The 15,110-nt window shown below is 43.5% G+C and overlaps 1 protein-coding gene across 7 annotated transcripts in view; it reads left to right on the forward strand.

Moving 5' to 3' along the window:
* Window positions 1–15,110, forward strand: part of IQCA1 (IQ motif containing with AAA domain 1) — a 178,390-nt gene that overhangs the window by 34,540 nt on the left and 128,740 nt on the right. For all 7 annotated transcript variants that reach the window (XM_032753611.2, XM_032753627.2, XM_032753624.2 and 4 more), the window contains one exon: window positions 4,825–5,030. In XM_032753611.2, coding sequence (XP_032609502.1) covers window positions 4,825–5,030 — 206 coding nt within the window. The remainder of the gene's footprint in view (window positions 1–4,824; window positions 5,031–15,110) is intronic.

Raw genomic sequence — 15,110 nt, forward strand, 5'->3', positions numbered from 1 at the left:
GCAAAATTAGAACCAGGGCATGTGGCGAGCCCAATGATCTAACCGAACACGCGCCTCTAAGTGCTTCCTAATGAACACTGAGGTGTCCGGGGGGCCGCGGTGCTCATCAATCTCTGCACTGACGATGGCGAGAAATTTCACAGGATGGTCATTTGCTGGGAATGGATGTCTACCCTGCTCCTTCTTCGCCTTCAGTAACAACAAAGCGCCACGAAGAGCACACTCCAGCAAGACAGCAAGCTGCCCCAGAAAGTTAACAGCATTCAGTCACTTATTTGCAAGTATATTTGCAGCTGATAAATTGAACAGACTTTCATTTGGACAAATGTCCATTTTCTCTTACTAATTTGAAGAAGGATTTTTAAAGACAAAGCCCATCGAACATTAGATAAGCATTTTAAGTTAATGGCCCATGTAGTCCTATTTCCCCGCAAACTCAGGAGGCATCACGTTATGTCCTATTTTTACAGCAACATCAATTATTAATATGTATATTTTTGCTGACAGAGGACCTTGCTATAAATGTAGGTTTCGTTATCCAGTTCTGGGTCATTAACTATGGAAAGCTTGTAAATATAATGGTTTATTCACATGGGAAGCCTTCATTAAGATGCATTATTCTACAGCTGATGTATTTCAATATATAGTATACTATCGTGTTCTCTATCTCCCTTTAATATTTGTAATTTATTTTTAAATGAGTTGCTGTTTATGCAGTGAGTTAACAAATTTGAATTCTGCATGACCAAAGTTGCTAAAGAGGAAAAGATGTTTTAGCCCAAAGGAAAAGCTGCTCATTAACATAGGACCTAAATATGTTATAACCTTTAAATTCAAAAGCAACCGGAGAAAGGAGCCACAAATGACCCAAATGTATTTTTGTCAGAGAAAGTCTATATCAAGAAACATGCATGAATACACACATATTAACAGCACAGCATGGTGTAATAGGAGAAACACAGCACTAAAGGAGCCAGGAAGCCTCATTGCTGGATTCTTCATTAACATGGAATGACGGGAAAGTCACTGAGTTCTGAACCTCTGTTTCCTCATCTGTTCAGTGGGATAGTCATGTCCTCATTCTTACCTCAAATAATAGATGTGTGGCCAACATGGTGAAACCCTGTCGCTACTAAAAATACAAAAATTAGCTGGGCGTGGTGGTGCACTCCTGTAGTCCCAGCTACTCAGGAAGCTGAGGCAGGAGAATCACTTGAACCCAGGAGGTGGAGGTTGCAGTGAGCCGAGATCACGCCACTGCACTCCAGCCTGGGCGACAGAGTGAGACTCCATCTCAAAAAATAAATAAATAAATAAATAAAAATAAAATAAAAATAGGTGTGGAGATGAATAAAGAAATGCAGTACAGGAATATGTAAGACGAGAACCATGCCAAGGGGCTATTAGGAAAATCCAATGACAGCTGAGTGTTTTGTTGCACTCGTGGATTGTGGAGGTATTAGGAAGTTTCTTGGACACTTCGTATAGGGCTGTTGACAAGACACAAATCAGAGTCACCTGCTCATTGATTCATTTTTAGGGATGAAAGGAGAAAAGACTCAGGTAAAATATAGTTTGTCTGTATACATCTATGAAGGAAATCTTCAAATAACAACAGGAACAACATAATTTGGAGAAAAGCAACATCAAATGATACACTATACAGCAGATAATTGTGACATTATTAATACAAGACTTCAAAACAATTTTACACTTTCATCAGAGGCAAAAAAAAAAATTTCAGTCATTTATTGCAGAGATCTATTTTAACATCTCCGTGAAAACTAAATTAGCCATTGGAGAGATTAAAGTCTCTATATGAATTTATGCTTCTGTCTTACACACTTAAGATGTAAGCACTAGGAATGAAAAACATTGCCTGGACGATATAAGAATTGGATATTTTTAATGATTATATAAAGGAAATTCCTAACGTTCAGTTTTGACACAAAATAATATAAAGAAAAGCCATGCTTTTGAGTACCTTTATTGAGGCAATTAATGATCATTTGTTTTTAACATTGTTTTTTAAAATGATTCTGTAATTCTCATCCTATATTCGCTTTTATATTACTTTAAAAAGTAATTTTTAGGGTTTTTTTTCCTAGCATCATAAAAGTTGTATGTTCTCAGCCGGGCATGGTGGTTCACCCCTGTGATCCCAGCACTTTTAAGAGGCAGAGACGGGGAAGTTGCCTGGGTCTAGGAGTTCAAGACCAGCCTGGGCAACATGGCAAGACCCCCATCTCTACAAAAAGTACAAAAAATTACCCAGGTGTGGTGGTGTGCACCTGTACTCCCGCTACTCGGGAGACTGAGGTGGGAGGATCGCTTGAGCCCGGGAGGCAGAGGTTGCAGTGAGCTGAGATTGTGCCATTGTACTCCAGCCTGGGTGACAGACTGAGACCTTGTCTCCAAAAAAGAAAAGTTGTTTGTTCTCATTTTACTAAACTTAGAAAATTGGCTCAAATTTCCTTAGGATTTTCTAATGCATATATTTACAAAGTATGGTATGTGTGGTTTCCTTTTCTCTTTTAACTGACTTTATGGGATGAGTGGACACTGTATTTTGATGACATCTTCATTATGAAATCCCTTCCACCTCTAGAGGTTCATAGGTATTTCTTAGAGAGTGTGTGTATATGTGTGTGTACATTTGTGTTACATTTAACTAATTCGTTTAAAATTTATTTACGTTTAGGACATGAATTGAATCTTTAAGATAATGATTTTTTCCAAGTAATTGATTTAAGTTTATAGTTTTGCTGATGTCTTTTCTAAACAGAGTCTTGAATTTTGCCATATTCTTGTTTCACAGCTTTCAAAATGGACTTTAATGTTGTTCTCTTACCGTTGGACGTTTCTTTACTCCAGAGCTCCCTAGTATTCGTGGATTTCACCCACTTAGCTATTGGTACAGCCTGTCCTAATGACCAGAATCACAACAGCGTTAGCCATAGTGTCTACAAAAAATAAGAAAGGAACAAGTATAAAATAAGAAACTATTCTGGGAATATAAGAGCATGCCAAAAATTAAAACAATAACAATAACCACTCCAAAATTTAAATAATCCAAATGATACACATAACTGAAAGTCAAATTGGTTCTGGAAGATAAAGCTAAAGAAATCTCCTATTTGTACTATAACATAGTGATTTTTTTTCTCCTATTTGCACTATCACCTAGTGCAAATAGATGAATGGGAAATATAAAAGCTCAGAGTCATGAAAAATCAATCCAGTGGTCTGGCATTTATCTAATGTTTATTGCAGACAAGGAAATGGACAAAAAGAAATAATAGAAGGAAAACTTGAAGAGCCGAAGGCAATTCTTTATATTGAATACACCTACCAAAGGAGAATACAATGAATGAAGAAATGCCTACACCTACATACATTTTGATGAACTTTCAAAACTCTAACAGTAAAGCATTATAAACACTTTCAGGGAGGAAACAGCTTATTTGCAATGGAACAACAATTAACTTTGCAAAAAAGGAACTGGAAACTCTACCTGTTAGAAGTAGAATTCCTCAAGGGAACTACCAAAATGCCATTCAAGTGGGAGGGGCCAAATGAAGACATCTTTAGAAATGCAAGTCCTTATAATATTTATGGCTGTACGTATTCATTCTGAACGTTACACTCAAGGACATACTTCAGCAAAATGAAAACCGAATACAAAAAAGAAGAACAAGGGTTATATGGTTTGGATGTTTGTCCCCTCCAAATCTCATGTTGAAATATGATTCCCAGTGTTGGAGGTGGAGCCTAGTGGGAGGTAATGGATCCTGGGGGCAGATCTCTCATGAATGGCTTAGCACCATCCCCTTGGTGATGAGTGAATTCTCTCAGTTCACACAAGATCTGGTTGTTTATACGAGTCTGGGACCTCCCCTTCTTTATCTCTTGCTCTCTTTCACCACGTGAGGCACTGGCTCCCTGTCACCTTCCATCATGATTGTAAGCTTCCTGAGGCCTCACCAGAAGCCAAGCAGATGCTGGCACCATGCTTCTCATACAGCCTGCAGAACTGTGAGCCAAAATAAACTTCTTTTCCTTATAAATTACCCACTCTCCAGTATTCTTTTATAGGAGTGCAAAAATGGACTAATGCAAAGGGTAAACAGAGAAACCAGGACATCTCATAGTTAAATGTAAACATCTCTTGCTTTTCAAAATTAATTACAGTCTATGATATTATAAAATGAGAGGTTGTGGGAAGAAAAGTGAACACATGCATAGGTCCTATACTTGTTCAAAGAAGCTCTAGATTATGATAAATTCTAGACAGATAGAAATATAGATGTTAAGTAACATGTTAAATTTTAAGATAACCAGTAGAAGATTAAAATAAGTTGTATAATTTTTAAACCACTACATGATAAGAATGAACAAAACTACATAAATCCAACAGAAGGTGGGAAAGGAAGAAAAAAAAAACAAGAAAGTGTGTTAGATAAAAAACTTGAGAAGATTATCTCCGAATGTTTCTTGTGTACAATGGATACAATTTTTCTTTTCTATAATTCTCAGATTGAGTTTTTTTAATCCATATCTATGTTGTTGACAGGAGAGAAGCCTCAAACATATTGAAGCTGAAAACTTCAAAACAAAAGAACATAAAGCATTATGTCAGGGACTTTGGATTAAATACACTGAGTAAATGCACTCAGTTAGCTTTGCTTCCTCTGGATGCTTGTATTTCTTATTTGCCTTTGCTAAGACACTATGGAAGATATTAACACATTTGTTTAGTTTCTGATATTTTTACCAACTGTAACTTTTATGACCTCAAACCTTGTTGCTTATATGTATTTTCAGAATCCACCTCCTCTCTTTAATGAAGTCAGTGCTACAGTAATCCAGGCTGAAAAGGTGGACTGCCTGCGGAACGAGGTGCAGATAAAGCATGAAGAGGACTACAGGGAAGCCCTGGTTACCATCAAGAATGACCTAAAGTTGATAGAAGGCCTGGACATCAAGGAGAACCTTCAAGACCAGATCCGGCATTGGTTCATCGAATGCAGGTGAACATGAGCTACATCGTGACATATCCAGTCTATTCTTTAGTGGCTGAGGTTATTGTATGTTTTTAAGCACAGAAGCCTATTGATATAGAGTCATGAGGTTTCTTGGCTTCATTTTAGAAACATGAAGTGCCAAGGCTAAGAATTCAGAAATTAATTTTTTTAAATATTGCTTGGAATATAATGAGTACATGACATAGCCCAAGGATGGCAGGACTTCACAGGCCAGGTCTGTCTGAAAGAGTGACTCTGTAGGCTCAGACTCAGACCACGCTACACCGGTTCGGCCAAGAGATCTTTATTAGAGGCAGCAGGCTGGGCTGGGCAGGAGACAGAGAGAGAGAGAGTGGTGGGGGGTTTGCTTCTTTTATGCCCAGGAGGGCTGCATGGATGTTTGTGATTGGTTGGGGTGGGGCTTAGAGCGAGGCGGGAAAAACATCCCTCTCTGATTGGTTTTTCTTGGGTGGGCTCGCATTGAGGAAGAAGAACCCAGAACTAGGACCCAGAACCAGCGCCATTAGGGTGCTCTTGTTACCTAACATTCCTCCCTTTTTTGTTTTTTAAGAAGTGGGGGGGGTGGGCGTCGCTGTTCGTCTGGCTACTTCCTGCTGAACGGGGGCGTCATGGGGAAGGGATATTGGAGGACTGTAGGGGCAGAGCAACAGCAGGAGGCCAAGGAAGACGGCGCTGAAGGTGAACACTTCCCGGGGTGTGAAGTCTAAAGATGTCCCTTGTAAGTAGAGGTCATCTATGGACGCAAGCCATCCATATGGCAGGGAAGGATCTGCTATGAGCCACGTATCTTCTTGGAGGGCCTGGAGGAAATCTAAGAAATTACAGGTCCTGGAGGTGGAGGCCATGGGTAGGTGAGTCCTGGTCGTCTTCTTCAGTTGCTAGGAGTTGGTAGTGCCTAATGAGAAGCTGGTTAAAAGTCTGGTTAGATAAGGAGGAGATTCGTTGTTGCATGAACTTTATTAAGCAAGGGAGGAGGGTACAAAAGGCTGCTATTCCTAGGAGGGGTCCGAGAAAGGGTAGGACCCAAGCCAAAAGAGGCATTTTTAGAGTGTCCCAAAGTGAGTAGCCTGTGTTTGTTTCGAGAAGTTTTTGTCTTATGTCATTAAGATTTTTTATGTTGGTCTCGACAACCTGGGACTCATTAATAAAGTAACAACAGCTTTCTTGGAGGAGAATGCATGTGCCTCCTTTTTCAGCTGTCAGGAGGTCTAGGGCTCTGCGGTTTTGGAGGACTACTCCGGCTAAAGAGGTGATTTGTCGCTGCAGGGTGGCTAGTGACTGTGCAGTTTGTTCAATAGTGGATTCTAGGTGTACCTTTAATTCATTAACCTGCGAGACTCCGTATCCGAGGGAGGTGGCCCCTAGAGCGGAGCCTAGAAGGGAGGTTGCAAGGGAGAGGCCAAGGATGGCAGGTATAAAGACAGCCCGTCTTTTTCTTGGGGCCTGATTTATGGGAGGGTGGTTAAGGTTGAAGGCGATGGTCCCTTCGGAAAGGGAGAGGAGGGTAAGTTGTGGCAGGAGTGTGACGGGGAAGCAGGTGGTATTGATGGAGGAGTTTATTGTTTTGTAAAAAGCGTGGTTACACCAGAAGAAGTATCCATCGGGGGCGGAAGAGTTAGGGTATGAGGTGGTGGTATTACAGAAGGAAGGGGATTCTGGGATGTTTGTGTAGCAGGTAACGGCCTGGGACATGTTGAAGAGGGGAACACTGAATATTAAGGGGGTGTTGGGGAGTGATGAATGACTGGTAGTGTTAGTAGTGTTCGGGAGGGAGACAGTAACAGCAATAAGTGGCGGTTTATTGAGGCTGGCACATAGGAAGCAGTTGGAGGGAGAGATGTTAGAGGTGTTTAAGAGTTGGATTCCTTCCTGTAGAAGTAAGAGCCAAGACTGCTATACTGAGACAGAAACAGAGGGGGAGTCTAGCTGCTGAAGGAGGTCTTCGGCAGCTTGAGAGATGTCGCTGGAGACGCCGGGAAGTGTGAGGAAAGGAAGGGGGGCACTGGGGCATGATCAGGAACTTATGAGAGCATGTTAGGGGCGGGGTGGTCTTTGGCTGCATGGGGTCGCCCCCTACTTTGACTATAGGAGGGCCAGAGGTGGAGACAGCGCCTTAATACTCCTGCAGAACCGAGGAAGTAGGAGGGAAATGACGAGATGCCTACTCACTGCAAGAGGCACCCTGGGCTCCTGCGTGGTGATGGTGTGTGTCGGGAAGAGGTCCTAGGTTCCCGTCAGTCATAGGCTGCCAACTTAATGAGATCGGCTTTAGGACAGGGTCTGGCCCAGCTCCCCCGAGGGAGCTGGGGCAGTCGGTCGCCCAGTGGCCGGATTGTTGGCACTTGGGGCACGGTCTTTTGGGTGGCCTGGGATTAGGACACTCATGAGCCCAATGACCTTCGTTCCCACATTTAAAGCAGGGTCCGGGGGGTTGGCGGTGAGTGGTGGACATAGAGGCATGGTGTCTGATAGGCTGGGCTGAGGCCTGGAAGGCCTGAGCCAACATCTGGCACTTATGAGTCCTTGTCTGCTCGTCATGGTTGTGGTAGACTTTGTGAGGATCTCGGTCTGCGGGGTAAAGGGACCTTTGTCTAGCTGTTTTTTGTTTGGTCTGAATGTCTGGGAAGCTTTGTGTGAAGAAATGCTTTGGGGTCTATGTTGTTGGATTGTTGGGGTGCCTGTGTAAGGCAGGTGAGGAAGGCGGACGGGTTTTTAGGGGAAGTTGGAGGGGTCGGAGAGGAGGTGGGGGCGGGAATTGTTGGCGGCGTCGCGGTGGCGGAAGGGCGAGGTTGGGGACGGTGATATGGCGGCGGTTCATCAGCAGGGTTAAAATCGGAAGTAGGAAGGGGAGAGGGTTGGGAAAGACTTTTGGAGTGGAGGCCAGCCATGACACTTGTTGTGGTTAGGGTTAACAGGGACACATAGAGGTGAGGCTTATCGTCTAATAGGAGAAGCTAGGAATATGGAGGATCTCTGCCCAATCTCCCGTGCGCACAATCATTGTAAGGGCCCTGGGGAATTTCAGGGTCTAGGGTCCCATAGGGGGCCATTCATTTTGGTTGTCTAAGGGGTAGGTCGGCCAATCTTGCGTGCAGAATTTGATTAAGCGCTTAGGTTTGAGGTCAGCAGCAAGGCCTAGGGTAGCCAGATTGTCTAGAAGGCATTTTAGGAGAGAGTCGGCCGGCAGGGATGCGGAGCCTCCCATAGTGGGGGAAGGGGCAGTGATGGCTAAGAGGGCGTCCCCTAATTAGCCAAACACTATAACCAGGTTTAGAGCCTTCGGTTGGTCGTCACCAAGGCAAAGGGACTGAAGGGCCAACAGGATGGCTGAGGGACCGTGAGCCACTTGGTACCAAGATTTTTGTATGTCGCCAACAGTATGGCGCGGAGGCTCAGGCTGGAGGAGCGAGGGGGAGAGGGAGAAAACTCATTTCCCTGCGGGTCGAGGAAGGGAAGCAGGAGTCTGTCGCCACAGTATAGGACTAGGCGGCAGACTACGGAAGGTGACTTACCAAACAGGAGCCAGTGGTGGATGCGCTGTTTGGCGGATGGGAAATTGGTCGAAGGCCGGCCGGGGCCTGGTCTGAGTCTGAGGGGGACTGGGGTCCCGCCGGAGGCGGGGAGTCCCAATCCAAGTCACGGCACCAATGAAAGAGTGACTCTGTAGGCTCAGACTCAGACCACGCTACACTGGTTCGGCCAAGAGATCTTTATTAGAGGCAGCAGGCTGGGCTGGGCAGGAGACAGAGAGAGAGAGAGCAGTGGGGGGTTTGCTTCTTTTATGCCCAGGAGGGCTGCGTGGATGTTTGTGATTGGTTGGGGTGGGGCTTAGAGCGAGGCGGGAAAAACACCCCTCTCTGATTGGTTTTTCTTGGGCGGGCTCGCATTGAGGAAGAAGAACCCGGAACTAGGACCCGGAACCAGCGCCATTAGGGTGCTCTTGTTACCTAACACTGTCCACAAGCCAGGGGACCCAGAAACAACCTTCCCTTCTGGCATCTAGCCAGCCTCTCTACTTGTAAGAAGCTTGAGATTCTCGATCATGGTCCCTCTTGGTCATAATCCTTTGAGGCAGCTGCTGATTCCTGGGACTAGACACCTGGCCACCAGGTCTCCTTGAAATGATGGTGTGTTAGGTGGTTCTTGGATTGCTATAAAGAAATATCTGAGGCTGGATAATTTCTAAGGAAAAGAAACTTAATTGGCTCAAGGCTTTACAAGCTTTACGGGAAGCAAGGTGCTGGTATCTGCTCCTGTTTGCCTCAGGGAGCTTTAACTCAACTCACGGCAGAAGGTGACGCAGGAGAAGGCATGTCAAATGGCAAGAGCAAGAGCCAAAGAGAGAGTGCGGGGTTGGCGGCGGGGGGTGGTGCCACACACTTTTAAACAACCAGATCTTGCAAGAACTCACTCACTATAGCAAGGACAGCACCAAGCCAAGAGGGATCCACTCCCATGACCCAGACACCTCCCACCAGGCCCCACCTCCAACAGGGGGGATCACATTTCAACACGAGATTTGGAGGGGGCATCCAGACTTTATCAGATGGGTAGATTTTGATGAACTTTCAAAACTCTAAGAGTAAAGCATTTCTAAATACAAGCCTCCAGGTGTATTCATATTTAAGGGTGTTCTTTAATGCTGTTAAATGAAATGTTAAATGAGTTAAAACTTGTTTACAAAAGATGGTTTGTAACCGGTATTCATCAGAGAATTTTTCTACAGAGCAGAACACTTTGTTGGTAACCTAATTAGAAGAGTTTTTTAAGTCAATTTTATTTCAAGAAGGGAAGAAAAGAGGGCAGATTGTTATGATCAGTCCCAGGAGCCATAGAAGGCAGACTTGGCCATCTGTTTTCTTGATGGGGTATTGCATCATATCACATCAGGTCTCAAGATGCTCTGATGCCAACTGTGGTTAGCTCATCAGGACCAGAGAATTTAAATGTTGGCAATAGAAAAATCGAACTTTCTCTCTGAAGATTCTATTAAAAGATATCTGTGGCAGGCAGCCTGTAAGCTGGCCCCCAGTCATCCCTCCCCTGAAGTGTGAGCTATACCTAGTAACACTTCCAAAGACAAGGATACGGCTAGAGTGATGGGATATCACTTTCATCCTGCTCACCTTTCCTGTTCTCTCACTTGCCTTCTCCCTTGCTGGCTCAGAGGAGTCAGCAACCATAGTGTCAGCTGCCCAGTGGAGAGGCCCACAGGGCAGGTTGCTTGGGGAGGCTCCCAGGCAACGGCCAGCGAGAAGCTGAGGGCCCCCTCCAGCAGCCTGAGAACTAAATGCTGCCCACCAACCACAGGCATAGACTTGGAAGTCGATCCCCTCAACCCAGGTGAACCATCAGATGAGACCACAGTCCCCGCCAGCATTTTGTTGGCAGCCTTGTGAGAGACCTTGAAGCAGAGGCACCCAGTGAGCCACATCTGGTTCCCCACCCAGAAACTGTGACACAGTATGTCTTTGTTGTTTCAAGCTGCTAAGGCTTGGAGTGACTTGTTATGCAGCAATAGATATCTAATACATATCAATTACTTTTACAGTGATTTACAAAAACCTAAACTACTATAAACTTCTTGTGTTAACTTTATGTGGGATCCTAATCCACTATCTCCTCAACAATACTTCAATTTTATATCAAAGTTTCTTTATGAATGTTTGCTTCAATGACATGCTTTTGACTGAGAGTTCCATCTTTTCCTACAATACAATTTTAAAAGTGATGACTTTTAAAAATTCAAAATTGATTACATTTGTGAGGTTTTCTTTCCATGTCTTATTTATCAGGTATATTTTATAGCAAAATGGGATATTTTGAATGAAGGAGTATTTAAAATGAGGAATTTGATGTTGTGTAAATTCTGTACTGATGGTGATGAATGGAGACAGAGGGCTGCTGTTAACTGAGCAGACAGTATCGATGTGAGCATACCCCTCCTTTCTCCATCCCTTTCCTCCTTGCTTTCTGGGGATGGTTTCATGAGAGTATACATTTGTCAAAACTTATAAAATTCTATCCTTGAAATATGATCAGTTTATTGTATATCACTCAGGCCTCCATAAAGCTGTTAGAAATATATCACAGTAATGGTAGTATATCAGCAAAAATGCCAATGCTTTTGTTCTTTAAAATATCGTGTTCTGTTATCCAGAATACCAAAACCCGGTTTTCCCATGCTGCCATCGTTCTCAGACTCCCACTCCTGCTTATGGTATAAGACTTGCATCTTCATGAAAAATGGTCCACAGTAAAAAGACAGTAAATAAATAATTTTTAAAAGCGGTGGGGGAGGGAAGACTTGTATTTGCTAATTATAGGTGACCCTGTCTCTTCTGGTTTAAAGTAATCTCTTTCAGGTTAACTGTCTCTCATGGGTAAATTTGAAGTCAATTTAAATGTCTCTCTCTGAAGAATCTTGCCCCATTTTTCTTCTTCTTACTGCATCTGACTGTAAAAGGAAATTCCATATCCTTACACCAACAGCTGGTGGCTGGGGCAAAGAGTGCCAGGCACACGGTTTCATACCCTGGTGGTTTTTTGTTTTCTGTTTTGTTTGTTTGTTTTTGAGACAGAGTCTCGCTGTGTCACCCGGGCTGGAGTACAGTGATGTGATCTCGGCTCACTGCAACCTCTGCCACTTGAGTTTAAGTGATTCTTCTGCCTCAGCCTCCCGAGTAGCTGGGATTACAGGTGTATACCACTATACCAGGCTAATTTTGTATTTTTAGTAGAGACAGGGTTTCACCATGTTGGCCAGACTGGTGTCAAACTCCTGACCTCAAGTGATCCACCCGCCTCAGCCTCCCAAAGTGCTGGGATTATAGGTGTGAGCCACCGTACCTGGCCCCTGGTGGGTTTCTGCAGCCATGTGGTATGGCTGCACTGGTCTGGCCCACCTGGTCTATTGGGGGCTTCCTTTGCAGCCCATGGTTTCTGCCACGTGTCCCCAGCCACTGGCCACCCACAATCCAAGCCTCTTGGGTCTGAGCCCGGCTCTGCTGGCTGCTGGTTCTCCCCCATCAGCATAGATGGTGCCAGGCCCAGGTCTCAGGGGCCTATCCAGCAGGTCCCCTCCATTTTGCTACCATCAACCCCACACCATGCTGCCCAGGTGGGAAGATGAGCACCACCTCGAAGTTCTCAGATTCTCCTCAGCCACTCCAGGGCTTCTGCTAGGGTCTCAACATTCACCCCGCTCTTTGACCGAGGCCCTTACTGCATGGGGCCCAAGGGCTCAGGGTCCCCACCCTCACTCCTCTCTCTCCTTCCCTCACCGTGCTGCCCCACTACTTTGTTGTTCAAGTTGAGAGTGACTTGTTAGGAAAGCCCCCTGACTGTTCCCTCCCAGGTTCCTTCTGTCTCCTCCTTGAGCTCTGAGAGCCCCTCCACTTTGCTCCTCCAGGCAGTTTGGCACAATGATTAGGAATGTAAACTGGAGCCATTGCTTCCCGCAAAATAGCTGTGTAAGCTTGGGCAAGTCATTTAGCTTCTCTGTGCGTCAGTTTCCTCATCTGTGTTATGAGGACAAGAATTGTCCCTGTTTCACGGAGTTGTGAACAGATGAAGGGTGCTTAGACCTCTAAGTGTGGGCCACTGTCATTTCTCCCAGGCTGTAACCACTGCTCACTCAGATGCCCCCTCTCCCATGTAAACTGCAAGTCCCGTTAAGACTGTGCCTGGTACTAGGATGAAACTGGTATATAAATTTCATGAATAAGCAGTGAATGGTGCAAGCCAATGGTATAAGCCAATGGTATTACAGTTTTTCATTCTTATTCAATTACATAATTGAGTCTGGAGAAAATATACCTGGGATGATTTTGTGCAGTTGCAATCATGGAAATGCAGGTAGAAAGGCATTGTTTCAAAAGAATTAAGTCTTTTGATTAAATCACTTTGGTTTACACCGAAAACTGTCCTTTCCATAATTAACAAGGATTATATGCTGTGTGCTCAATGTTCATGAGTTTCCCTTATCAGGAACGTCCCCCATTTTCTCGTGTGTCAGAGAATAGGTATTCAAAAATATATTTTCTGTAAATGAAATGATTCTTTACTTTCATATAGACAGACTAAAATCTAATTTATTATTAAGTGGCAAAACCAAGTTGAAAGCACTATGTACAACCGTAACCCCAAATATGCTAAAATATATATATTGTATATATTCACAAACACATTTAACTTGTTAAATCTATGTTTGCAGTCCAGGCATGGTGGCTCACACCTGTAATCCCTATACTTTGAGAGGCTGAGGCGGGCAGATCACCTGAGGTCAGGAGTTCGAGACCAGCCTGGGCCAACATGATGAAACCCCATCTCTACTAAAAATACAAAAATTAGCTTGGCGTGGTGGCAGATGCCTGTAATCCCAGCCACTCGGGAGGTTGAGGCAAGAGGATTGCTTGAACCCGGGAGGTGGAGGTTGCAGTGAGCCGAGAATGCACCACTGCACTCCCTCCTGGACGACAGAGCAAGACTCTGTCTCAAAAAATAAATAAAATAAATATGTATTTGCAGATGGATGGAAATTCCAGGAAGGATGCACTAGAAACTGTCAGCATAGCTACTTCTAGCGGCTAGAGTCATGGGGTTACTTTTTGTTTCATATTTTTCTGTACTGTTAGAAGTAGAGAAAATAAGTGTTATTTTTATAATAAAAACCCTCATTAAAAAATGTATGTGAGGACAAAGAAAGGCCATCTATTTGGGTTGATTTTACATTTTTAAGACACCCTGATTTTAGAAACGTCAGTGAGTATAATACCTTGGGCACCCGTGGCAACCATCTTTTGACAAAAGGGCAGGGAGACGGGGCTGGCCATGGATGTGAGTTGCTTCCCTGCCTGAGGTCCTGGCAGGGTCATTGGAGACGGGAGCAGCTCTGGATATCATCCCGGGAGCACGTTCTCAGTTGTCCCAGGGTTTATGGACGCCCTTTGAAGATCCAGCCCTCACTGGCCTGTCCCTTGAGAACACTTTATCCGGTGTCCTTGACCTGACAGTTTGGAGTCCAGTTAGAGTCATCCTCGTGGGTGTGCTGTGCAGACTTCACAAAGATGTAAAAATGCCTCTTTTTGAAGTAATGGAAGGTCAAGGGTGAATTTATTTTCCTGAATTGGATTACACTTATCTGATTGACTTTGATAAAATCTCTTTCCTTGCTTTTTTAAATCAAAGGCAAATAAAAAGCAAATATTGTCTTTTGAAACATGAAACACGGTCAGTCCTCAGGATAAATTCCAATAGGACACACAATGACGGCTCAACAAATTCTTAAAAGTTACAGTTAATATGCACGCCCACGATTTGGAATACTTACGCTTATCTCATTGAATCAGCACTTACAGTTGTCAAAAGGGGTTGTTTTTTAAGTCAATTCTTACGTTATTGTATGTGAAGTTTTTTTTCCAATGTTAAAAGTAACATTCATTGTAGAACATTCACAAGATAGAGCTTAAAGAGGAAAATTAAAATCATCTGTGAGGATATAGAGATAGCTACCATGAAATTTCTTTATAAATTTCCTTCCAGTTCTTTTCTCTCACATATATATGTATATTTTAATTACAGTTTTAGGAATTCTTTCTCCAATTTGTAAAAATTTAACATTGAGATTTCGCTTGTCCTTAAAATATTCATCCAAGGAAAACGATCTTTGTTTTGATGGCCTCACTTTCGATTGCATGGATGCACTAGTTAATTAATTGATTATGATCCTTTTAAATATTTTACCAAATTGATAAAAGAAAAATGGTATGTCAGTCATGTTTTAATTTGTGTGTGTTGTATTAATAGGGAGGTTAAATAGTCTTTTGGTTTCTTGGTCGCAAGCATTGTAAAATCCCCAGTCATTTATCCGTTTCCCTTTTGGGTGTTCTTTTCTTTAAGTGATCTCTAAAATGTAGTTATATATGTATTACAGATGCTAAAGCTTTTTGAATTATTGCAATAATGACTTCTCAGTTTATCATTTGCCTTTTTTTTGTTTTTTGAGCCAGAGTCTCGCTCTGTCGCCCAGGCTGGAGTGCGACAGTGTGATCTCGGCTGACTACA

Source organism: Hylobates moloch, unplaced genomic scaffold (genome assembly GCF_009828535.3).
Source record: "Hylobates moloch isolate HMO894 unplaced genomic scaffold, HMol_V3 SCAFFOLD_1, whole genome shotgun sequence".
NCBI lineage: Eukaryota > Metazoa > Chordata > Mammalia > Primates > Hylobatidae > Hylobates > Hylobates moloch.